The 27896-nt window shown below is 42.8% G+C and overlaps 1 protein-coding gene across 1 annotated transcript in view; it reads left to right on the forward strand.

Moving 5' to 3' along the window:
* Positions 1–27896, forward strand: part of LOC111950476 (rap guanine nucleotide exchange factor 6) — a 209103-nt gene that overhangs the window by 25109 nt on the left and 156098 nt on the right. The window contains exons 2-4 of the mRNA XM_070434292.1: positions 2967–3037; positions 3584–3640; positions 5487–5570. Of these exons, the coding sequence (XP_070290393.1) occupies positions 2967–3037; positions 3584–3640; positions 5487–5570 (212 nt within the window). The remainder of the gene's footprint in view (positions 1–2966; positions 3038–3583; positions 3641–5486; positions 5571–27896) is intronic.

Genomic DNA, 27896 nt, shown 5'->3' on the forward strand with positions numbered 1-27896 from the left:
TTATGCACCGAATGCATATGGGTTTGGTGCATTTCTCAAATGTCCGTAGCTACATTCTCCTAACAAAAACTCTGGTTGACTCCCTCCACATGTTCTTAGTGATTTCCCGTTGTTTGAAGTAGGAGTATAGAGTGCCAGACAGACAGTCAGATGGTTCTGGCCTCTGGTTTTCAGATGAACTCAGAGGAAGTGTTAGCAGGAGGAGGAGCCCAGACTGGCACGGCTTTAATCTGTTGTTCCTTATGGTTAAACCCTTCTGCACACATCCACGAGGCCTACACACACACACACACACACACACACACACACACACACACCTCCCTTTGTTTCTCCCCGTTCCAGCATTGCCTGGTTTTCCTCTTGTAGCAGGTTTTCTGCATGATCCCTCCATTTACTGATTGAGACATGATTTTAGTGTACACCACACACACAAGATCTGAATACAGTACACCATGACTCACTCACACATTCTGTGACTGGTTTAGCAAATAGCCTCTGATTTCCACAGAGACAAAATGCAGAGGTTCAATGTTATATTGAATTGGTCCCTCAGCAGTCTCAGCTAACTAACACTTGCTRTTTTGCTGCCACACACATCAGCGTGTGTGTACACGTGCGTGGGTACACGTGTGTGTACACGTGCGTGGGYACTTCCGCTTGCCTGAAGCCACTGAGGCATGTGCTCCACCTGTTAATGCTAGTTGCCCATGGGCTCAATAGCTCCTCTGTCTTGCCATACCATATGTCTACATGGAAGTTTTCACATGCATTCTTCAGGCGATCTGCTCTTAATGTTTGAACAGCTGTGTTTGATATGACTATGTTAAGGACATTGTGTGTCAGTGAGTGTTTGTGTTGGTCTGGATTAACAGTGTTAATTTGATAGGAAGTGTTGTTTTTTTACACGACGGGTCTACAGTAAACTCCTCAATGAAAATAGATGTTTGCACGTGCCCTTGGTCTGCTTCGTTTAGAGCTGAGTTGATTCAATCAAATGTAGAATGGTTCCTTTATTCTGTAGATAACCAGCCAGGCTTGTATTTAAAGAGTGTTGTGCTCCTCTGATATAAAATGGCTGTGTGTCGCCTTGTTTGTTTTTGCCTCGTGTTGTATTGTGGAAAAGGGTTGTTTGACCGTAATCTGTTAATCCATACAAATCCTCCAGTGTTTGTTTGATTCAGACTTTTGGTCAACCCTGACTGAGGGCCTGTGTGCCCAAACATTTGCACAGTCGTTCAATACATATCTGGGAGTATTAAGTCTATAGCAGGGATCGTCAGCTAGATWCAGCCGCGGTCTGATTTTTATTTTTTCTTGCGCGGATGGTCGGAGGGACGGAACATAATAACTAATAATTTGTAGACTGCAAATTGACCGCAAGATGGCCAAACACATATGTTTGCTAAAACATAATCATTTCAAACCTTGTTTACATTTGTATACGATCACATCTCTCTATGCGTGGGAATAGTTGGGAACAGATTTCTTGAATTAAAATTACTTGGAGCTGATTTCCTGGTGTTTTTACAGTCTTATGTCCAACAATAAAAAAATAATACTTTTTTACAATGTTAAATATTTTTGCTCAGAAAACCTGGGGGGGGGGGCAAATAAAACCACCTGTAGGCCAAATTCGGGCTATTAGCTAGGTTGCCACTTGTTGTAAGCCTATTGAAATTGAACTTCAGTTCATGAAAATAAATAGCTAGCCAGCTACTTAACCCTGTTTCCCGGAGCTAATGTTATAAGCAGCCTGGTAGCTTCATCTGGCTAGTGATGCTTGACCGGACAAGGTTATGTGTTGTAAAGCTAGCCACAATAAGGATGCGGCACAATAGTGGAATTTGCGGTTTGCCTTCAAAATAAAAGTATGTCATTGACAGTGATGCAAATGAATACATAGTAGAATTATGCCATACTTTTATTTTGAAGGCTAACCGCATAGTCCACAAAAAAAAWTTGRCACGCAAAGACACAAACAGCATTCCGTAGAAATCCTGGTTGAGAATGAAACGACTGAACAAATAAACAGCACAGCAAGTAAGTGAAATAAATAGGGTTTGGTTGTTTTACTGGTAATGGGGACATATGTAAATCCAACAAAATAACTTTGTGGTGTGTGTGTGTGTGTGTAACCTTTATTTATCTAGCCAAGTCTGTTAAGAACAAATTCTTACTTACAATGAAGGCCCGGACGACGCTGGGCCAGTTGTGCGCCGCCCTATGGGACTCCCAATCACGGCCGGATGTGATACAGCCTGGATTCGAACCAGGGACTGTAGTGATGCCTCTTGCACTGAAATGTAGTGCCTTATGTCTGTGTTAACTATTTAACTGTACTAGACGGCCGCAACATTTTTAAATATCGGTATCGTTTTTTTTTTTTTGCAAGGAAAATATCTCGTATCGGCCAAAAATGTCATCGGTGCATCACTAGTATACAGTTTCTGCTTTAGAGTAGGAAGAACCTTTTTTTATATTTTTTGATCGTCTCATCGCTGCAACTCCCCAACGGGCTTGGGAGGCGAAGGTGGAGTCATGCATCCTCCGAAACATGACCCGCCAAACCCTGCTTCTTAACACCCGCCAGCTTAACCTGGAAGCCAGCCGCACCAATGTGTCGGMGCAAACACTGTCCACCTGACGACTGAGGTCAGCCTGCAGGTGCACGGCCTGCCACAAGGTGTCGCTAGAGGGCGATGAATGCAGCCCTATGGGACGGCCGGTTGTGGTACAGCCCTGGATCGTACCCAGGTCTGTAGGGAAGCCTCTAGCACTGCGAAGCAACGTCTTAGACTGCTGCGCCACTCGGGAGGCCCTAGGGAGACCTTTTGGTAAACCAACCACAGTGACCAGACCTGAGCTGCATTTTCAATTGCTTGCCCTACATTCTAAACCAACCTGTGTTGCCTTGCCTCAGTTTGAGGAGAGATGTCTGTCTGAACCGGTTGTCTTGTCTCCTCCAGGACTTGCACACTATTTACTGTCACTTCTACCACATGGATGTCCTGTCCCACCTCAGGGAGCACCAGCTCAGGTCAGATTCACCTCCCTGTTCATCCATTACACCGGCCACTCACCCTACTTAAGCTCCATACACCAGGGCCTGTATTCATAAAGCAGCTCAGAGTAGGAGTGCTGATCTAAGATCAGGTTGGCCTTTTTAAAACCWAATGAATGAGATTAGACTATGCTATATGGACAGGGGTRGACCTGATTCTAGATCAACACTCCTATTATGTGTTTTTTATGAATACAGACACAGGAGGTGGAGCTACAACTAGTGTCTGAGTCATCCACATGGCCCTTCCTGTACAATCTCCTGTACATACATAGGACAGAGATGACTAACACACACTGGAGCCGGTGTGTAGGCCAGGCCATGCCGTCATACACCTCTGAGACTGGCCCTGACATTCACCACAACCATTCCACATCACCAACATTCAGATATGAGAGCTGTCAGTCTGGTTGTGATAATGTATGAACTGGTAAGGTCTAAACTGATAACGTCTTCTAATAATGTATGAAACTGATCATGTATGAACTGATCGTGTCTGAAACTTGTTTTGTTGTTGTGCAGGTCAATTAGTACCTCAGCCAGGTATGAGAGACACGAAGCTAACCACATCCTGTTCTAGTAAGTTACACACACACACACGAAACCCTAAACATCTGCTTGGCTTCTCTTACAGAGCACTGTTTTCCTCTTCTGTCTGCTGCATGGTTTTCTTGTCATGTAACTGTTGTGTTCTCTGTGTTTTACCATTGTTGTTACTACTAAAGATTCCTCACACTTCAAAGAATTGATCCGTGTCAGGACATAACAGCAGACTTTCTCAGGACATAACAGCAGACTTTCGTCTCTTTAGTCTTGAAAGAAAGTCATAACGGCCTCTCTTCTGCTCCACTGCTTAGAGTTAAGCTGTGTTATGGAAAGAGGGGGAGCGGGAGAGAGGCATACTCTTCATACCCAACATTGTGTTGATGTATTACTCCTTTCATTGGAATCACATTAAACTCAGTAGTTGAACTTTTGATTGGAAAAAAAATCTCCCCATGCTTACACACACACCCTTTCCCCACTCAGTACCATGCTCAGACACCGTCGGAATCAATCTGCCTGGTCCAATTAGGCACAGAGAACATAGACATTATAGTACCTACCTGGAGGTATTAAACAGCCTTTGAAAACAATCAGGATTCCTCATGAAACACTAATGCTACTTAACCATGTGAACCTCCATGCAACCCATGTACAGTGCATTCGGAAAGTATTCAGACCCCTTCACTCTTTCCACATTTTGTTACGTTAGTCTTATTCTAAAATTGATTTAAATAGTTTTCCCCCCCTCAATCTACACACACTACCCAATAATGACAAAGCTCAAACAGGTTTTTAGAATATGTATTAAAAAAAACAATTGTGCACAATTTTTGTGAGTTGAGCGTTTTGTTCGTATGGAAAATTTCTAGGATCTTTTATTTCAGCTCATGAAACATGGGACCAACAATTTACATGTTGCGTTTATATTTTTGTTCAGTGTATTTAGCTATTAAATGATTTGGTCAAGCAATTCTGCTTTTTAGCTAWAAGATAAACACAGCTATCCTGTGTAATACTTGTCACAGTTGAAGAGAGGATGTTCTCAGCTTTGTGCAGGTATGTTTTGTTTCTCAGCCGTCTTATTTTACAACCAAGATATTGATATGCATTTGCGATACAGAGCGTACGAAATGAGCGTTGTCCTCTGCGAGCACATCGGCCTCATTGGGTATTCGGCTATGACGGCAATGTTTTTTTAGGACATTAATAATGAGGTTACTGTTAGATGAAAACATGGCTACGTCCTGTGAAAAATGTATTTGGAGGTAGTGATTTAGCTAATGTGTTTTGAATTTCCACTTACCCAGCTGGTGAATTAGCACCAAATATATTAGTGCACGTAAAGATGTTGGCAAATTAATCTCTATTTAACAAAAAATATTGAGTCCTATTTTAACAGTAAAATATAACAATTGCTGTATTAGGTTGCGGTGGACATCGACATGTCTTGAATCATGCATTCCTGCTTAGATGAAACAAGTTGAATACCATTTCAGTAGTCTATTGCACTTCTTTATTTAAGCACTGTGAATGTCATTAGAAGCCTACTCACTTTTTCTATTAGTGACGGCGTGAAGAMTCATGGGAATATTAGGAGGTTTGTGGCGCACACGCAGACCTCAAAATTGGTATTAAGTGGCATTAAAAAAGTATTAAATTCAACTTGATGGAACCTGCAGATACCCTGTACCACCTCAAGCAACATTCAAGACTCGKTTGTAGGGCCCATAGTTTTTCCTGGYTAGATCACATGGCGAGGAAAAACTCYGGTCCTTCCTTTTTAAAGTACGATGCATGTGATGTCACCATGCAGAMGTGTCCATAAACAGCACTATGTAGACTAACACAATGTCCCTTGTTATCTTGTCTCCGTCTACAGCCCAGACAGCATCTCCACATGCTGGTACACCCTCCTGTCCGGTTCAGTTATCCTCAAGGACCACATGTACTTGGCCAGATGCTGGTAGGTTACATCTATGTTCCATTTATCAGCACGCAGCCCTTCACCAGGGTTGGGTAGTAAAGGATTACATGTAACTGATTGTAAATAAATAAATAATGTAATCCGTTACGTTACCAGCAAAAACAAATACTTTTTAAACTAGATGATTACTTCTAGGATTACATTTAAAGTCACAAAGGATGTTTGAGAACATTATTTGACACCTTTGWTTTCTCAATGACATTCAAATCAGCATTGAAAAATTCTAGTTTTTCCACCTGAGTGAGTCTGACAACAAGTCAGAGATCACTATGATGACACACCAAATGTGTTTGATGGATCGCAGGAATAGGCTTTTGTAGGCTACAGTCCAAGCTAGGTCTCCCCATGGTGCGACTGCTGTCGGCATCCAAAGATTATCCAACTTGAATAAACGCTTGGAGGTAAGGATGACAGCAGTAGTGTAGCCTACGGGTGATACTGATGGTTGAATTGAAGTTTAAGCTGCCTATCAATCATTGTTTTTGTGCTCCTGCAACAGCTGCATAGTGGGGTTCCTAGCCTATGGAATAAAAGTTTGAGGGAGTTCCTTCCTTTTTAAACTCCTCTGTGGTACTACATTTACATGTTAGTCATTTAGCAGATGCTCTTATCCAGAGTGACTTACAGTTAGTGCATTCATCTTAAGATAGCTAGGTGGGACAACCACATTTCATAGGCATAGTAAGTACACTTTTCCTCCAAAGTAGTTATCAGCAAAGTCAGAGCTAGAAGGGGGGGGGTCAAGTGCAAGTGTTGGTTCAGGAAAGTTTTTGTGCTCGATACTGTCAAACTAGTATAATTTAAGAAGACAACGAGTGGAGCTTTTATTGCAGATTTTTTTCTTTTCTTTTTTTTATTGTCCATAGGCCTAACGGACTCAAGCTTGCACACAAACGTAAACAATGGGCCTAAAGAAAATTTTGTATATCACATTCATTTTTCACACGCAAATAGCACTTTTCGGTAGTGCTCAAAGCATGCCATTCCGTGAGAGCAGCATTTATTTTTCAAATCGAAGCAATTAGCCGAATCAGTCCTCCATGACAAGAAAATCATAAACAACAGAGTAGGCTAATAAGTCCTTAGTTTTTGGGTTATACTCTGGTAAAATTATTGGGCTAATCTATTTATCCATATTTCGAAGTCCTATTAAAGAAGATCAAGGGATATTATGTGGAATGACTGGAAATCTGACAGACTTTGGTTTTTAATGTAAAGATATAGTCTTATCGTATTATCTGTAGGAGAAAGCAATGGGTTAGAAGAAGCCTACATAACCAACCCATAAAATAAAATGCAACATCCATTTATGGCCAGCTATGTGAACTCAAATTTATCCTGAAATAGATGTCATTCAATTGGTAATATACATTTTTGTATACATTTTTGCCTCTTTAACTGAAACTAATCAGATTACATTACTGAGTTGGGGTAATCCAAAAGTAACATTACTGATTACAATTTTGGACAGGTAACTAGTAACTAACGGATTACATTTAGAAAGTAACCTACCCAACCTTGCTCTTCTGACAGACTGGGAGGGATACAGATAAGGAGAGGGCGGATGCGTCCCAAATGGCACCCTRTTCCCTATATAATGCACTACTTTTGACCAGGTTCCATATGCCTCTGGTCAAAAGTAGTGCACTATAAAAGGAAATGAGTTGCCATTTGGGACGCATCCAGAGAGGCTGGTAGTGTGATATATTCAGCTCTGGAGGTGTGCCTCCTATCTTGCAGCAGCAGTGTGCTTCAGATCTGTGTTGGCTTTGATAAGAAGAGAGCCTGTGATGAAGTGCCTGTAATACTACTTTTACATAGGATTTACTGTGTTCAACCTATAAAATATGAAACATTTGGGCAATGTTTATGAGTTGACCCCCTTACAAACAGGCCCATTCTTGCCTGAATACCCTTTTTATACATCCCGTGCACATGCCGGTTATGAGTGGTAGTGGTTTGCAGATGTGGATTTATTTGAATAAAACCATTGAATATACACCATCAAAAAGAAATCCATTATTCATTTGTTTAGATAGGTCCTAAGAAACATCAATACTTTTTAAAATGTATTTTTCAAACAATAGATTGGCATATTTTGAGTTGAATTATGTTAAATCCAAATGAATGAAATCAATAGTTTATTATTTAGTTAATAAACAGACAAGACACACCTACCCCGATCAGTCAACACACATATATATTTTGTAGTAAGAATGTAATTAAATATAACAGAATAAAATAGCAGCGTGTGGAACCGCTGTCATATAAAAAAGTTTTATTTTGAAACAGCCCAAGGCAAGCCCATGCTTTTTCTTATCCACGTTTCATCTCTTTCCTACCCTCACTCCACTTTGTTAGGGAGCAGGCGTGGGGTCTTACGTTGAGAGTATCTTCATCATGATACTGATAGAAAATAGCAATCTATATTTTCAAAAGCATGCCAGTCTCGTGTTCATACTTCACAACCTCCGCAGGCTTTTGGAGTCTCCATTACACGATTTAGCAAAATAATTGGCCTACATTTGATTTAGACTAAATAAATTGGCCCACACTTGATTTAGACTCCATTATTGCAAGCTAAATGTTTCTGATCAGTGACAGATTAGCAAACTAATAGACAAGCTATACCACCTCCTTATTAACCAAATGTACAGACGGAGATTCAGTTTAACAAAATCAGCATTATGGCTACATTTCATACTAAGCCGTAGGCAGAACTTTACCGCAATCATGACTAGGTCGGTTGGTGGAAATAAGTCTTTGCTAGGTAAAGCTCCGCCTTATCTCAGCTCACTGGTCACCATAGCAACACCCACCCGTAGCATGCGCTCCAACAGGTATATTTCACTGATCATCCCCAAAGCCAACATATCCTTTGGCCACCTTTCCTTCCAGTTCTCTGCTGCCAATGACTGGAACGAATTGCTAAAATCGCTGAAGTTGGAGACTCATATCTCCCTCACTAACTTTATTTACAGCCCATCTGTAAATAGCCCATCCAACCAACTACCTACCTCATCCACATATGTTTTTCTGCTCTTTTGCCCACCAGTATTTCTAMTTGCACATCTATCACTCTAGTGTAATTTGCTAAATTGTAATTACTTCGCCACTATGGCCTATTTATCGCCTTACTTCATTTGCACACACTATACTGATTAAACTATTGTGTTATTGACTGTATGTTTGTTTATCCCATGTTACTCTTGTTTTTATCGCACTGCTTTGCTTTATCTTGGCCAGGTCGCAGTTGTAAATGGTTAAATAAAGGTGAAATACATTTTTTTTAAATAGAGGCTTTGTCACCAGCAATACCTTTCATATATAAAAGAAAGAGTTGGCGGGATACTAAAGTTGTCGGGAAAACGTATTGTTTTGAAAGGTGTATAATAGAGCAATTCTAACAGCTGCTCAGTCATTTTAACACACTTAAGTAGGGATCATGTCTGTTTGATGGAGTGCAGCTTTGAGGCGGGTGTGAGATTCCTCCAGCAACACGTGACTATAATAACTGCAGCTGCCAATAATGAGGTGTGTGTGTGTGTGTGTGTGTGTGTTGCTGATTGACTGCAGATGTCTTGGACACAGGCACACCAGCCAGGCCCATTCTCACCGCTTATTGTTTTTTGTCTGCCTGCATCAGTTGGTCTCTCCAACACACCCTCACTCCTACTTTGTCCTGCCCAGCCATAAAACACAATCCTGAACCAATTAGTTTTGTGAGCTCAAGACAAAGTGTTTTGAAAGAGAATTTGCACATAGAACCACTTCCTCTACCCCATTTTAGGCTAGTGCCATCCAAATTATTAATATTTCCAAGAGCGCCCTGCCTACAGACAATTAAGCCATGTTTACACTGCAGGGCTTAATGTTCAAATTAAGTTTTTCAAATCCGTTTTTGAAAACTGCTGTCCAAACAGCAAGATACAAGTAACCACGTGTGTTCAGACTTTAGTAATTTGCTGACATGGCTACAATAGTTATCATGGTAATGGCGGATGTGTATGCAGTGGTGTACAGTCGTGGCCAAAAGATTTGAGAATGACAAAAATGTTGATTTTCAGTCTGCTGCCTCAGTTTGTATGATGGCAATTTGCATATACTCCAGAATGTTATGAAGTGATCAGATGAACTGCAATTAATTGCAAAATCCCTCTTCGCCATGCAAATGAACTGAATCCCCCAAAAAACATTTCCACTGTATTTCAGCCCTGCCACAAAAGGACCAGCTGACATGTCAGTGATTCTCTCGTTAACACAGGTGTGAGTGTTGAAGAGGACAAGCCTGGAGATCACTCTGTCATGCTGATTGAGTTCGAATAACAGACTGGAAGCTTCAAAGGGAAGGGTGGTGCTTGGAATCATTGTTCTTCCTCTGTCAAACATGGTTACCTGCAAGGAAACACATGCCATCATCATTGCTTTGCACAAAACGGGCTTCACAGGCAAGGATATTGCTGCCAGTAAGATTGCACATAAATCAACCATTTATCGGATCATCAAGAACTTCAAGGAGAGCGGTTCAATTGTTGTGAAGAAGGCTTCAGGGCGCACAAGAAAGTCCAGCAAGCRCCAGGACCGCCTCCTAAAGTTGATTCAGCTGCGGGATCGGGGCACCACCAGTACAGAGCTTGCTCAGGAATGGCAGCAGGCAGGTGTGAGTGCATCTGCACGCGGCGAAGCATTGAGGCGAAGACTTAGGGAGGATGGCCTGGTGTCAAGAAGGGCAGCAAAGAAGCGACTTCTCTCCAGGAAAAACATCAGGGACAGACTGATATTCTGCAAAAGGTACAGGGATTGGACTGCTGAGGACTGGGGTAAAGTCATTTTCTCTGATGAATCCCCTTTCCGATTGCATCCGGGAAAAAGCTTGTCCGCAGAAGACAAGGTGAGCGCTACCATCAGTCCTGTGTCATGCCAACAGTAAAGCTTCCCGAGACCATGTGTGGGGTTGCTTCTCAGCCAAGGGAGTGGGCTCACTCACAATTTTTTCCTAAGAACACAGCCATGAATAAAGAATGGTACCAACACATCCCCTGAGAGCAACTTCTCCCAACCATCCAGGAACAGTTTGGTGACGAACAATGCCTTTTCCAGCATGATGGAGCACCTTGCCATAAGGCAAAAGTGATAACTAAGTGGCTCGGGGAACAAAACATCGATATTTTGGGTCCATGGCCAGGAAACTCCCCAGACCTTAATCCCATTGAGAACTTGTGGTCAATCCTCAAGAGGCGGGTGAACAAACAAAACCCCACAAATTCTGACAAACTCCAAGCATTGATTATGCAAGAATGGGCTGCCATGAGTCAGGATGTGGCCCAGAAGTTAATTGGCAGCATGCCAGGGCGGATTGCAGAGGTCTTGAAAAAGGGTCAACATTGCAAATATTGACTCTTTGAATCAACTTCATGTAATTGTCAATAAAAGCCTTTGACACTTATGAAATACTTGTAATTATACTTCAGTACATTTAAGTCATTTAGCAGTATTCCAGTACTGTATTCCAGTATTCCATAGTAACATCTGACAAAAGTATCTAAAGACACTGAAGCAGCAAACTTTGTGGAAATTAATGTGTCATTCTCAAAACCTTTGGCCACGACTGTAGGCTGATTGGTGGTGCTCGTGCTTCCTGTCACTCAGAAGTTGTTGTATAGCGAACAAAGATGACAACAATGCCTGCTATGGACGTTTCCTAGTTGCTTTGAATGTTTGGAATCGTAGTCACTTTACCTCTACCCACATGTACATATTACCTTGACTAACCGGTGCACCCGCACATTGACTCTGTACCGGTAACCCCTGTATATAACTTCGCTACTGTTATTTTTTAGATTTTCCTTAATAATAATAAGAATTATAATACACTTTTTACTTCAGTTTATTTTAGTAAATATTTTAACACTTTTCTTTTCTTAACTGCATTGTTGGTTAAGGGCTTGTAAGTAAGCATTTGACAGTAAGGTCTACGCTAGTTGTATTTTGGCTAATGTGACAAATACAATTTGATTTAGTAAGAACCCTTTTTTTTTAAAGCCTCAAAGGATAAGGTGATGTCAACTAGCTAGCTAGTTAACTGTTTAGTTTGCTAGCACATTCACCCAGCTAGTTAGCTACCACATGTTCTTGTCAAACTGTCAAACTGTCAAACTAGCATGCAACAATGTATGCCAAATCAAATTTGATTTATCACATGCTTTGTTAACAACAGCTGTAGACTAACAGTGAAAGGCTTAGTTACGGGCCCTTCCCAACAACGCAGAGGGGGGGAAATGGATATGATAGGAAAAAAATTGAAAAATAACGAGGAATGTAGGGTACCAGTAAGTACTGAATTGATGTACAGGGATACACAGTCATTAACAGTCTAAAAAACAAATCAATCAGATTTTACTGTTCAGACAAATCTTATTGCCAGTAATCAATAATTTCAATCGCCCTATGAAGGTAGTTTGAAATGTGGCTTGAAATATCCTATTCCATGTGCTTTTTTGTCTATTAATTAAGACTTCAAGCTGCCAGTGTGAACAAGGCTTTAGTCATTCTAGATGGCACTGCATATATTGGATTTGAAGCACTGAGGTTTACACAAATGGAAACAATAAGCATTGAAAACTCTTGGTGTGTAGCTGAATCTGCTTGTTGGCAGCAGTTTGTCCTACATTAGGTGACTGTGCTTTAGTGCAGAAGGAAAAGTTGGGCAATTATTTTATTGTTTTTTATTTCACCTTTATTTAACCAGGTAAGCTAGTTGAGAACAAGTTCTCATTTACAACTGCGACCTGGCCAAGATAAAGAAAAGCAGTGCGACACAAACAACAACACAGTTACACATGGAATAAACAAACATACAGTCAATAACACAAGCACGACTGCCTCGAGGAGATATTAAAGTGTGTGTGTGAACATGGTGTCTGTGTGCTCCCGCATGTCAGTTGATGACAGACAGAGAGGGGCGGTGGGGGTGGGATGCCCTGCAGGGGGCAGTTGGGAGGAGGGGGGCTGGAGAGCAGGGAGCAGGGGGGAAGGGAATAATATGGAAGGACTGGGACTGACCATGTGTTCCCGAGTAGCCTGCAGCCCAGAAGCACATCCAGGCAGGAAATTAACACACACCCACACACACAAAACACACACCGCCCTGGAGCCACCGGACACACAGACCAGAGTAGAGGGGACACACTCCCTCCCTTAGAAAGGACCAACTCAGGCCCATAATGACTCTCCTCCTCTTCCCCCTGGATCTCTAAACAGACTCCTCCTCTTCCCCCTGGATCTCTAAACAGACTCCTCCTCTTCCCCCTGGATCTCTAATCAGACTGGACTTGGATTTAAAATAGCAGAAGTTTGGATCGAGACCTGTTCTGTTCTGTTTTTTCCCCCATTGTTTTTGAGGATATTCTGGATATAATTTCCCCAGAGAAGGGGATCTGTATGTAGCTGTTTGAGTTACTGTTTGTCTTCTTCCGTTGTGCTTTTATCGTTCTGTTTGGAGTTGACCCCTAGGACATGGAGTTCTGGATGTGTGCCGGAGTAAGTCATTGAGGGTTTCGACTTTTCCCTATGCTTGTGGACTGATGCCGGCATGGGAATCTGCTCCCTGGGAAAAACTCTGTTAAGGACTAAATGTTTTGGAATTCCCTGTGGGACGCACACATCAGCAAGATGCCATCAGGCCTGCGTGATTTGACATGAAAGCGTACTATACATGTTGATTTTAAATCTGACAAAGAAATGTACTACTACTGTGAGAAAGTAAGAAAGGCACATTTCCCCAGACTGAGACATGGCTTAACTGAGGAATAGCCCACGGGAAGTGGTTCTTTCTACTTGCAGTTTCACTTCTAAAACGGATTCATCTTAACTTACCCATTACAGGAGAACACAGCCTTGTTTAACATTAAGTGATCCTGTAGCTGACAGAAAGGTTGTTTTATAAAGTCTTGTGAAGTTCTCATGTCTTCCAATGTTTTGAATCTGGTGAAACCGCAGCCCTTCTCTTGTCCAGTGATTGTTGTTGATTGTCCAGCATGTTCAAGGTAAGCTAACACTGGGGAAGTTCCTTTAGATAATAAAGTAACATTTCACAGTTTTTTATTTTCTACTACATTAGAATATCATTAGTATTCCTGCTCAATAATGTAGACCAGGGTTAGGCAACCTCCATGTTTTTGATGTAAAAGGGACCTGGAAGACCAGGTGTGTTGAATTTAGGTAATCAATAAATTGATCAATTAGCTCAGTTGGTCAGGTGTTGTGCCTTGTTAGAACAACATCCTGTGGCACTCGGGGTACAGGGTTGCCTACCCCTGACATAGACTAAAGGGGCTGTAGGAGTTTAATTGACTGGCTTGTTTAATAGTATGAAAGGAAAACACTACATGGAGGTTAGCCAACTTCTCTTGACTACCCTCCTCCTCTCCAACCCCCCCACTCATCCCAGATACTGTACATGCCAAAGCAGATGAAATCATGTGTGCAAGAGTCGCCCACCCCCCCTATATGGACAAACGCACACAATGCCTCTCCTAAAGGACTCCACAGTCTATGCATTGACTACCTTGATACAATGACTGTATATACAATGACTGTATACAATGACAATACATTATTCATGATACTGTCATTTTTATCAAGGGTGTCAATAATTTCGGGCCCCACTGGCAGGCAGCATCTCACTGGCAGGCAGCATCTCCCATTGGCTGACAGGCTGCACCAGGCTGGTCCCAGCCTCACTRGAGTGTGGAGAGAGTTGTCAAAGCAAGGCTAACGTCCTGCTCTCACAGCAGACTTACTCCCTCGCTGAGAGCGAGAGATGCATCAGTATTCTGGAGGAAAATGGAAATTCACTTCTATGTTTAATGCACTGTTCCCTTTTCCAGGAACAAGTACCTGTGACTAGAATAGTCCCTAAGTAGTGCCCCAGGCTCTCTGCTTTGACCATGATTTTGGGACATAGGCCTGTCGCAGCAGTGGAAGTTGTGGTCACACACTGCCCGTGTCGACGACGTCAAGATACCAGACCCGGTACAATGAATTGACGCATGAGCTTTGATATATACAAATGTTTACGTAATGGTTCCCTTTGTAGGGTGGTGGGTTCCATTCTCAGGAATTTAAGCGTTTGAACGTTCTTTATCGCCGAACACTAAATGAAGACGCACTTTCTTTCATTGGACCAGAAACATGTGCTGGTTTCGTTGTGTGAAACCATCCATGATTAAAGAATTGATAGAATGAATATGGCTCTCTCTCTTTGGTCTGGGAGAGTAGGAATGCRTCCCAAATGGTACCCTATTTCCTATATAGTGTACTACTTTTGACTAGAGCCCTATGGGAATAGGGTACGCTATGGGCCCAGGTGAAAAGCAGTGCAGTATAAAGGGAATAGGGTACCATTTGGGACGCAAGTTAGAAGAATAGGAGTTACAGATTTGGGCCCTCTCCCTGCTCACCACATCTCATAATTGAAAGCACTGAATCTCTCACTTTCTCACTGTTAATTGGAGCACGGGTATTTTTGGCGCATTCTGCTTCCTCTCTGATTTTAGATGGATTGTGCTATTGATTGAGATGTGACACCGCCGTGAAGATGAAGAAATTAAGTGACAAAATATAAAAATGTGTGAAGACGATTCTATTAGTAGATGGAAAGCTGAAACAAAGGGATCCCTCATCTCCCAATTCTCATTGGGTTGAATTAAACTGAACAAAAATAAACGCAACAAGTTAAAAGATTTTACTGATTTAGAGTTCATGTAAGGAAATCAGTCAATTGAAATAAATGCATTAGGCCCGAGCTAATCTATAGATTTCACTGGGAATGCAGATATGCATCTGCTGGTCACAGATTCACTGCATGACCAAAAGTATTTGGACACCTGCTTGTCGAACATCTTCCAAAATCATGGGCATTAATATGAAGTTGGACCCCCCTTTTGYTGCTATAAAAGCCCCCACTCTTCTGGGAAGGCTTTCCACTAGATGTGGTAACATTTGCTGCAGGGTCTTGCTTCCATTCAGYCACGAGCATTAGTGAGGTTGGGCACTGATGTTGGGCAATTAGGCCTGGCTCACAGTCAGCGTTACAATTCAGCCCAAAGGTGTTAATAGGGTTGAGGTCAGGGCTCTGTGCAGGCCAGTCAAGTTCTTCCACACCGATGTCGACAAACCATTTCTGTATGGACCTCGCTTTGTGCACAGGGGCGTTGTTATGCTGAAATGGGAAAGGGCCTTTTCCAAACTGTTGCCACAAAGTTGGACGCACAGAATCTTCTAGAATGTCACTGTATACTGTAGCGTTAAGATTTCCCTTCACTGGAACTAAGGGCCCTAGCTTGAACCATGAAAATCAGCCCTAGACCATTATTCCTCCAACACCAAACTGTACAGTTGGCACTATGCATTGGGGCAGGTATTGTTCTCCTGGCATCCGCCAAACCCAGATTTGTCCGTCGGACTGCCAGAAGGTGAACGCGTTTCCACTGCTCCAGAGTCCAATGGCGGCGAGCTTTACACCACTCAAGCCGATGCTTGGCATTGCGYATGGTGGTCTTGGGCTTGTGTGCGACTGCTCGGCCATTGAAACCCATTTCATGAAGCTCCTGACGAACAGTTCTTGTGCTTACGTTGCTTCCAGAGTTAGTTTGTACCTTGGTAGTGAGTGTTGCAAATGAGCACAGACTATTTATATGTGCTACGCGCTTCAGCACTCGGCAGTCCCGTTCTGTGAGCTTGTGTGGCCTACCACTTCGCGACTGAGCCATTGTTGCTCCTGGTTTCCACTTCTCAATAACAGCACTTACAGTTGATGRGCAGCTCTAGCAGGGCAGAAATTTGACGAAGTGACTTGTTGGAAAGGTGGCATTCTATGACGGTGCCACGTTTTAAAGTCGCTGTTCGTTTTCCATAGCTTATGCCTGCCCATACATACCATAACCCACCGCCACCATGGGGCACTCTGTTCAAAATGTTGACATCAGCAAACAGCTCACCCCTACGACGCCATCTACCCTGTACAGTTGAAACCGGKATTCATCCGTGAAGAGCACACTTCTCCAGCGTGCCAGTGGCCATCGAAGGTGAGCATTTGCTCACTGAAGTCGGTTACAATGCCAAACAGCAGTCCGGTCAAGACCCTGTTGAAGATGCCGAGCACGCAAATGGGCTTCCCTGAGACAGTTTCTGACAGTTTGTGCAGAAAGTCTTTGTTTGTTCAAACCCAGTTTCATCAGCTGTCCGGGTGAACATTGAACTCTGTACGGTAACCCCTGTATATAACTTCGCTACTGTTATTTTTTAGATTTTCTTAATAATAATAAGAATTATAATACACTTTTTACTTCAGTTTATTTTAGTAAATATTTAACACGTGTTTCTTTTCTTAACTGCATTGTTGGTTTAAGGGCTTTTGTAAGTAAGCATTTGACAGTAAGGTCTACGCGAGTTGTATTATTGTGCTATGTGACAAATACAAATTTGATTTAGTAGAGAACCCTTTTTTTTTAAAGCCTCAAAGGAATAAGGTGATGTCAACTAGCTAGCAGTAATCTGTTTAGTTTGTAGCACATTAACCCAGCTAGTTCAGCTACCACAATGTTCTTGTCAAACTTCAAACTGTAACTACGCATCGCAACAATGTATGCCAAATCAAATTTTGATTTATCACATGCTGTTAACAACACTGTAGATAAACATGAAAGGGTTATTACGGGCCTTCCCAACAACGCCAGAGGGGGAATATGCATATGATAGGAAAAAATTGAAAAAATAACGAGGAATGTAGGGTCCAAGTAAGTACTGAGTTGATGTACAGGGATCACAGTCTATTAACAGTCTAAAAAAAATCAATCAGATTTTACTGTTTCAGACAAATTTATTGCCAGTAATTCATAATTTCAATCGCCCTCTGGAAGGTAGTTTTGAAATGTGGCTTGAAATATCCATTCCACATGCTGCTTTTTTGCTATTATTAAGACTTCAGCTGCCAGTGTAACAAGCTTTAGTCATTCTAGATGGCACTGCATATATTGGATTTGAAGCACTAGGTTACAACAATGGAAACAATAAGCATTGAAAACTCTGGTGCTGTAGCTGAAATCTGCTTGATCTGCAGCAGTTTTGTTCTACATTAAGGTTGACTGTGCTTTAGTGCAGAAGGAAAAGTTGGGCAATTATTTTATTGTTTTTTAATTTCACCTTTATTTAACCAGGTAAGCTAGTTGAAGATCGAAGTTCTCATTACAAGCGAACCTGCCAAGATTAAGAAAGCAGTCACACAAACAACAACAAGTTACACATGGAATAACAACACATAACAGTCAATAACACAAGCACGAACTGCCATCGAGGAGATATTAAAGTGTGTGTGTGACATGGTGTCTGTTGTCCCGCATGTCAGTGATACAGAGACAGAGAGGGGCGGTGGGGGTGGGGATGCCCTGCAGGGGCAGTTGTGAGGAGGGGGGCTGGAGAAGCAGGAGCAGGGGGGAAGGAATAATAATGAAGGACTGGGACTGACCATGTGTCTCCGAGTAGCCTGCAGCCCAGAAGCAATCCAGCAGGGAAATTAACCACACCACACACACAAAAACACACGACCCCTCGAAGCCACCGGACACACAGACCAGAGTAAGGGACACACTCCTCCCTTAGAAAGACCAACTCAGGCCCATAATGACTCTCCTCCTCTCCCTCCTGGATTCTCTAAAACACTCCTCCTCTTTCCCTGGATTCTAAACAGACTCGCCCTCTTCCCCTGGATCTCTAATCAGACTGGACTGGATTTAAAATAAGCAGAAGTCTTGATCGAGACCGTGCTGTTTCGTTTTCTCCCCCATTCTGTTTTTGAGGATATTACTGGAATAAATTCCCCAGAGAAGGGGATCTGTAAAGTGTAGGTTGAGTTACTGTTGGTCTTTCTGTCCGTTGGCTTTTATCGTTCTTTTGGAGTTGACCCTAGGAACATGGAGTTCTGGATGTGTGCCGGAGTAAGTCATTGAGGGTTTCGACTTCTCCATATGCTTGGATGGTGACTGATGCCGGCTGGGGAACTGCTCCCTGGGAAAAAACTCTGTTTAAGGACTAAATGTTTTTGGAATTCCCTGTGGACGCACACATCAGGCAAGATGCCATCAAGCTGCGCTGATTTGACATGAAGCGTACTATACATTGTTGATTTTTAAATCTGCAAAGGAAAATGTACTACTACTGTGAAAAGTAAGAAAGGACATCCCAGACTGAGACAGATGCTTAACGAGGAATAGCCACGGGAAGTGGTTCTTCTATTGCAGTTTCACCTTCTAAACGGATTCATCTTGAACTTACCCATTACAGGGAACCCAGCTTGTTACATTAGTGATCCTGTAGGCATGACAGAAAGGTTGTTATTAAAGTCTTGTGAATTCTCATGTCTTCCAATGTTTTGAATCTGGTTGAAACCGCAGGCCTTCTCTTGTCCAGTGCTTGTTGTTGGATTGTCCAGCATGTTCAAGGTAAGATACATGGGGAAGTTTCTTAAGATAATGGAAAGTAACATTTCACAGTTTTTATTTTCTACTACATTAGAATTATCATTAGTCTTCTGCTCAATAATGTAGAACCAGGGTTAGGCAACTCCATGTTTTTTGATGTAAAGAGGGACGCCTGGAAGACCAAGTGTGTTGATTCTAGTAATCAATAAATTGATCAAATTAGCTCATTGGTCAAGGTGTTTGTTGCCTTGTTTTAGAAAACAAGCATCCTGTGGGCACTGTTCGGGGTAAGGGTTGCCTACCCCTGACATAGACTAAAGGGGCTGTAGGAGTTTATTGACTGGCTTTGTTTAATAGTATGAAAGGAAAACACTACATGGAGTTAGCCACTTCTTTGACTACCCTCCTCCTCTCCCAACCCCCCAACTCATCCCAGATACTGTCATGCCAAAGCATGATGAAATATGTGTGAATGAGTCGCCCACCCCCGATATATGGACAAACGCACATCAATTGCCTCTCCTAAAGGACTCCACATCTATGGCATATGACTACCTTGATACAAGACGTATATACAATGACTGTATACAAGACATACATTATTCATCGATACTGTCATTTTTATCAAGGTGTCAATATTGTGGCCCCACTGGCAGGCACATCTTACTGGCGGCAGCATCTCCCATTGGCTGACACAGGCTGCACCAGGACTTGGTTCCAGCCTCACTGAGTGTGGTTTGTCACCAGCAATACCTTTCATATATAAAAGAAAGAGTTGGCGGGATACTAAAGTTGTCGGGAAAACGTATTGTTTTGAAAGGTGTATAATAGAGCAATTCTAACAGCTGCTCAGTCATTTTAACACACTTAAGTAGGGATCATGTCTGTTTGATGGAGTGCAGCTTTGAGGCGGGTGTGAGATTCCTCCAGCAACACGTGACTATAATAACTGCAGCTGCCAATAATGAGGTGTGTGTGTGTGTGTGTGTGTGTGTTGCTGATTGACTGCAGATGTCTTGGACACAGGCACACCAGCCAGGCCCATTCTCACCGCTTATTGTTTTTTGTCTGCCTGCATCAGTTGGTCTCTCCAACACACCCTCACTCCTACTTTGTCCTGCCCAGCCATAAAACACAATCCTGAACCAATTAGTTTTGTGAGCTCAAGACAAAGTGTTTTGAAAGAGAATTTGCACATAGAACCACTTCCTCTACCCCATTTTAGGCTAGTGCCATCCAAATTATTAATATTTCCAAGAGCGCCCTGCCTACAGACAATTAAGCCATGTTTACACTGCAGGGCTTAATGTTCAAATTAAGTTTTTCAAATCCGTTTTTGAAAACTGCTGTCCAAACAGCAAGATACAAGTAACCACGTGTGTTCAGACTTTAGTAATTTGCTGACATGGCTACAATAGTTATCATGGTAATGGCGGATGTGTATGCAGTGGTGTACAGTCGTGGCCAAAAGATTTGAGAATGACAAAAATGTTGATTTTCAGTCTGCTGCCTCAGTTTGTATGATGGCAATTTGCATATACTCCAGAATGTTATGAAGTGATCAGATGAACTGCAATTAATTGCAAAATCCCTCTTCGCCATGCAAATGAACTGAATCCCCCAAAAAACATTTCCACTGTATTTCAGCCCTGCCACAAAAGGACCAGCTGACATGTCAGTGATTCTCTCGTTAACACAGGTGTGAGTGTTGAAGAGGACAAGCCTGGAGATCACTCTGTCATGCTGATTGAGTTCGAATAACAGACTGGAAGCTTCAAAGGGAAGGGTGGTGCTTGGAATCATTGTTCTTCCTCTGTCAAACATGGTTACCTGCAAGGAAACACATGCCATCATCATTGCTTTGCACAAAACGGGCTTCACAGGCAAGGATATTGCTGCCAGTAAGATTGCACATAAATCAACCATTTATCGGATCATCAAGAACTTCAAGGAGAGCGGTTCAATTGTTGTGAAGAAGGCTTCAGGGCGCACAAGAAAGTCCAGCAAGCRCCAGGACCGCCTCCTAAAGTTGATTCAGCTGCGGGATCGGGGCACCACCAGTACAGAGCTTGCTCAGGAATGGCAGCAGGCAGGTGTGAGTGCATCTGCACGCGGCGAAGCATTGAGGCGAAGACTTAGGGAGGATGGCCTGGTGTCAAGAAGGGCAGCAAAGAAGCGACTTCTCTCCAGGAAAAACATCAGGGACAGACTGATATTCTGCAAAAGGTACAGGGATTGGACTGCTGAGGACTGGGGTAAAGTCATTTTCTCTGATGAATCCCCTTTCCGATTGCATCCGGGAAAAAGCTTGTCCGCAGAAGACAAGGTGAGCGCTACCATCAGTCCTGTGTCATGCCAACAGTAAAGCTTCCCGAGACCATGTGTGGGGTTGCTTCTCAGCCAAGGGAGTGGGCTCACTCACAATTTTTTCCTAAGAACACAGCCATGAATAAAGAATGGTACCAACACATCCCCTGAGAGCAACTTCTCCCAACCATCCAGGAACAGTTTGGTGACGAACAATGCCTTTTCCAGCATGATGGAGCACCTTGCCATAAGGCAAAAGTGATAACTAAGTGGCTCGGGGAACAAAACATCGATATTTTGGGTCCATGGCCAGGAAACTCCCCAGACCTTAATCCCATTGAGAACTTGTGGTCAATCCTCAAGAGGCGGGTGAACAAACAAAACCCCACAAATTCTGACAAACTCCAAGCATTGATTATGCAAGAATGGGCTGCCATGAGTCAGGATGTGGCCCAGAAGTTAATTGGCAGCATGCCAGGGCGGATTGCAGAGGTCTTGAAAAAGGGTCAACATTGCAAATATTGACTCTTTGAATCAACTTCATGTAATTGTCAATAAAAGCCTTTGACACTTATGAAATACTTGTAATTATACTTCAGTACATTTAAGTCATTTAGCAGTATTCCAGTACTGTATTCCAGTATTCCATAGTAACATCTGACAAAAGTATCTAAAGACACTGAAGCAGCAAACTTTGTGGAAATTAATGTGTCATTCTCAAAACCTTTGGCCACGACTGTAGGCTGATTGGTGGTGCTCGTGCTTCCTGTCACTCAGAAGTTGTTGTATAGCGAACAAAGATGACAACAATGCCTGCTATGGACGTTTCCTAGTTGCTTTGAATGTTTGGAATCGTAGTCACTTTACCTCTACCCACATGTACATATTACCTTGACTAACCGGTGCACCCGCACATTGACTCTGTACCGGTAACCCCTGTATATAACTTCGCTACTGTTATTTTTTAGATTTTCCTTAATAATAATAAGAATTATAATACACTTTTTACTTCAGTTTATTTTAGTAAATATTTTAACACTTTTCTTTTCTTAACTGCATTGTTGGTTAAGGGCTTGTAAGTAAGCATTTGACAGTAAGGTCTACGCTAGTTGTATTTTGGCTAATGTGACAAATACAATTTGATTTAGTAAGAACCCTTTTTTTTTAAAGCCTCAAAGGATAAGGTGATGTCAACTAGCTAGCTAGTTAACTGTTTAGTTTGCTAGCACATTCACCCAGCTAGTTAGCTACCACATGTTCTTGTCAAACTGTCAAACTGTCAAACTAGCATGCAACAATGTATGCCAAATCAAATTTGATTTATCACATGCTTTGTTAACAACAGCTGTAGACTAACAGTGAAAGGCTTAGTTACGGGCCCTTCCCAACAACGCAGAGGGGGGGAAATGGATATGATAGGAAAAAAATTGAAAAATAACGAGGAATGTAGGGTACCAGTAAGTACTGAATTGATGTACAGGGATACACAGTCATTAACAGTCTAAAAAACAAATCAATCAGATTTTACTGTTCAGACAAATCTTATTGCCAGTAATCAATAATTTCAATCGCCCTATGAAGGTAGTTTGAAATGTGGCTTGAAATATCCTATTCCATGTGCTTTTTTGTCTATTAATTAAGACTTCAAGCTGCCAGTGTGAACAAGGCTTTAGTCATTCTAGATGGCACTGCATATATTGGATTTGAAGCACTGAGGTTTACACAAATGGAAACAATAAGCATTGAAAACTCTTGGTGTGTAGCTGAATCTGCTTGTTGGCAGCAGTTTGTCCTACATTAGGTGACTGTGCTTTAGTGCAGAAGGAAAAGTTGGGCAATTATTTTATTGTTTTTTATTTCACCTTTATTTAACCAGGTAAGCTAGTTGAGAACAAGTTCTCATTTACAACTGCGACCTGGCCAAGATAAAGAAAAGCAGTGCGACACAAACAACAACACAGTTACACATGGAATAAACAAACATACAGTCAATAACACAAGCACGACTGCCTCGAGGAGATATTAAAGTGTGTGTGTGAACATGGTGTCTGTGTGCTCCCGCATGTCAGTTGATGACAGACAGAGAGGGGCGGTGGGGGTGGGATGCCCTGCAGGGGGCAGTTGGGAGGAGGGGGGCTGGAGAGCAGGGAGCAGGGGGGAAGGGAATAATATGGAAGGACTGGGACTGACCATGTGTTCCCGAGTAGCCTGCAGCCCAGAAGCACATCCAGGCAGGAAATTAACACACACCCACACACACAAAACACACACCGCCCTGGAGCCACCGGACACACAGACCAGAGTAGAGGGGACACACTCCCTCCCTTAGAAAGGACCAACTCAGGCCCATAATGACTCTCCTCCTCTTCCCCCTGGATCTCTAAACAGACTCCTCCTCTTCCCCCTGGATCTCTAAACAGACTCCTCCTCTTCCCCCTGGATCTCTAATCAGACTGGACTTGGATTTAAAATAGCAGAAGTTTGGATCGAGACCTGTTCTGTTCTGTTTTTTCCCCCATTGTTTTTGAGGATATTCTGGATATAATTTCCCCAGAGAAGGGGATCTGTATGTAGCTGTTTGAGTTACTGTTTGTCTTCTTCCGTTGTGCTTTTATCGTTCTGTTTGGAGTTGACCCCTAGGACATGGAGTTCTGGATGTGTGCCGGAGTAAGTCATTGAGGGTTTCGACTTTTCCCTATGCTTGTGGACTGATGCCGGCATGGGAATCTGCTCCCTGGGAAAAACTCTGTTAAGGACTAAATGTTTTGGAATTCCCTGTGGGACGCACACATCAGCAAGATGCCATCAGGCCTGCGTGATTTGACATGAAAGCGTACTATACATGTTGATTTTAAATCTGACAAAGAAATGTACTACTACTGTGAGAAAGTAAGAAAGGCACATTTCCCCAGACTGAGACATGGCTTAACTGAGGAATAGCCCACGGGAAGTGGTTCTTTCTACTTGCAGTTTCACTTCTAAAACGGATTCATCTTAACTTACCCATTACAGGAGAACACAGCCTTGTTTAACATTAAGTGATCCTGTAGCTGACAGAAAGGTTGTTTTATAAAGTCTTGTGAAGTTCTCATGTCTTCCAATGTTTTGAATCTGGTGAAACCGCAGCCCTTCTCTTGTCCAGTGATTGTTGTTGATTGTCCAGCATGTTCAAGGTAAGCTAACACTGGGGAAGTTCCTTTAGATAATAAAGTAACATTTCACAGTTTTTTATTTTCTACTACATTAGAATATCATTAGTATTCCTGCTCAATAATGTAGACCAGGGTTAGGCAACCTCCATGTTTTTGATGTAAAAGGGACCTGGAAGACCAGGTGTGTTGAATTTAGGTAATCAATAAATTGATCAATTAGCTCAGTTGGTCAGGTGTTGTGCCTTGTTAGAACAACATCCTGTGGCACTCGGGGTACAGGGTTGCCTACCCCTGACATAGACTAAAGGGGCTGTAGGAGTTTAATTGACTGGCTTGTTTAATAGTATGAAAGGAAAACACTACATGGAGGTTAGCCAACTTCTCTTGACTACCCTCCTCCTCTCCAACCCCCCCACTCATCCCAGATACTGTACATGCCAAAGCAGATGAAATCATGTGTGCAAGAGTCGCCCACCCCCCCTATATGGACAAACGCACACAATGCCTCTCCTAAAGGACTCCACAGTCTATGCATTGACTACCTTGATACAATGACTGTATATACAATGACTGTATACAATGACAATACATTATTCATGATACTGTCATTTTTATCAAGGGTGTCAATAATTTCGGGCCCCACTGGCAGGCAGCATCTCACTGGCAGGCAGCATCTCCCATTGGCTGACAGGCTGCACCAGGCTGGTCCCAGCCTCACTRGAGTGTGGAGAGAGTTGTCAAAGCAAGGCTAACGTCCTGCTCTCACAGCAGACTTACTCCCTCGCTGAGAGCGAGAGATGCATCAGTATTCTGGAGGAAAATGGAAATTCACTTCTATGTTTAATGCACTGTTCCCTTTTCCAGGAACAAGTACCTGTGACTAGAATAGTCCCTAAGTAGTGCCCCAGGCTCTCTGCTTTGACCATGATTTTGGGACATAGGCCTGTCGCAGCAGTGGAAGTTGTGGTCACACACTGCCCGTGTCGACGACGTCAAGATACCAGACCCGGTACAATGAATTGACGCATGAGCTTTGATATATACAAATGTTTACGTAATGGTTCCCTTTGTAGGGTGGTGGGTTCCATTCTCAGGAATTTAAGCGTTTGAACGTTCTTTATCGCCGAACACTAAATGAAGACGCACTTTCTTTCATTGGACCAGAAACATGTGCTGGTTTCGTTGTGTGAAACCATCCATGATTAAAGAATTGATAGAATGAATATGGCTCTCTCTCTTTGGTCTGGGAGAGTAGGAATGCRTCCCAAATGGTACCCTATTTCCTATATAGTGTACTACTTTTGACTAGAGCCCTATGGGAATAGGGTACGCTATGGGCCCAGGTGAAAAGCAGTGCAGTATAAAGGGAATAGGGTACCATTTGGGACGCAAGTTAGAAGAATAGGAGTTACAGATTTGGGCCCTCTCCCTGCTCACCACATCTCATAATTGAAAGCACTGAATCTCTCACTTTCTCACTGTTAATTGGAGCACGGGTATTTTTGGCGCATTCTGCTTCCTCTCTGATTTTAGATGGATTGTGCTATTGATTGAGATGTGACACCGCCGTGAAGATGAAGAAATTAAGTGACAAAATATAAAAATGTGTGAAGACGATTCTATTAGTAGATGGAAAGCTGAAACAAAGGGATCCCTCATCTCCCAATTCTCATTGGGTTGAATTAAACTGAACAAAAATAAACGCAACAAGTTAAAAGATTTTACTGATTTAGAGTTCATGTAAGGAAATCAGTCAATTGAAATAAATGCATTAGGCCCGAGCTAATCTATAGATTTCACTGGGAATGCAGATATGCATCTGCTGGTCACAGATTCACTGCATGACCAAAAGTATTTGGACACCTGCTTGTCGAACATCTTCCAAAATCATGGGCATTAATATGAAGTTGGACCCCCCTTTTGYTGCTATAAAAGCCCCCACTCTTCTGGGAAGGCTTTCCACTAGATGTGGTAACATTTGCTGCAGGGTCTTGCTTCCATTCAGYCACGAGCATTAGTGAGGTTGGGCACTGATGTTGGGCAATTAGGCCTGGCTCACAGTCAGCGTTACAATTCAGCCCAAAGGTGTTAATAGGGTTGAGGTCAGGGCTCTGTGCAGGCCAGTCAAGTTCTTCCACACCGATGTCGACAAACCATTTCTGTATGGACCTCGCTTTGTGCACAGGGGCGTTGTTATGCTGAAATGGGAAAGGGCCTTTTCCAAACTGTTGCCACAAAGTTGGACGCACAGAATCTTCTAGAATGTCACTGTATACTGTAGCGTTAAGATTTCCCTTCACTGGAACTAAGGGCCCTAGCTTGAACCATGAAAATCAGCCCTAGACCATTATTCCTCCAACACCAAACTGTACAGTTGGCACTATGCATTGGGGCAGGTATTGTTCTCCTGGCATCCGCCAAACCCAGATTTGTCCGTCGGACTGCCAGAAGGTGAACGCGTTTCCACTGCTCCAGAGTCCAATGGCGGCGAGCTTTACACCACTCAAGCCGATGCTTGGCATTGCGYATGGTGGTCTTGGGCTTGTGTGCGACTGCTCGGCCATTGAAACCCATTTCATGAAGCTCCTGACGAACAGTTCTTGTGCTTACGTTGCTTCCAGAGTTAGTTTGTACCTTGGTAGTGAGTGTTGCAAATGAGCACAGACTATTTATATGTGCTACGCGCTTCAGCACTCGGCAGTCCCGTTCTGTGAGCTTGTGTGGCCTACCACTTCGCGACTGAGCCATTGTTGCTCCTGGTTTCCACTTCTCAATAACAGCACTTACAGTTGATGRGCAGCTCTAGCAGGGCAGAAATTTGACGAAGTGACTTGTTGGAAAGGTGGCATTCTATGACGGTGCCACGTTTTAAAGTCGCTGTTCGTTTTCCATAGCTTATGCCTGCCCATACATACCATAACCCACCGCCACCATGGGGCACTCTGTTCAAAATGTTGACATCAGCAAACAGCTCACCCCTACGACGCCATCTACCCTGTACAGTTGAAACCGGKATTCATCCGTGAAGAGCACACTTCTCCAGCGTGCCAGTGGCCATCGAAGGTGAGCATTTGCTCACTGAAGTCGGTTACAATGCCAAACAGCAGTCCGGTCAAGACCCTGTTGAAGATGCCGAGCACGCAAATGGGCTTCCCTGAGACAGTTTCTGACAGTTTGTGCAGAAATTCTTTGTTTGTTCAAACCCAGTTTCATCAGCTGTCCGGGTGAAGAAGCCGGATTTGGAGGTCCTGGGCTGGCGTGTTTACACGTGGTCTGCGGTTGTGAGGCTGGTTTTACATACTTCCAAATTCTCTAAAAYGATCGTTGGAGTCCGCTTATGGTCGAGAAATGAACATTAAATTCTTTGG

The sequence above is a fragment of the Salvelinus sp. IW2-2015 genome, linkage group LG23, assembly GCF_002910315.2.
Source record: "Salvelinus sp. IW2-2015 linkage group LG23, ASM291031v2, whole genome shotgun sequence".
Lineage (NCBI taxonomy): Eukaryota > Metazoa > Chordata > Actinopteri > Salmoniformes > Salmonidae > Salvelinus > Salvelinus sp. IW2-2015.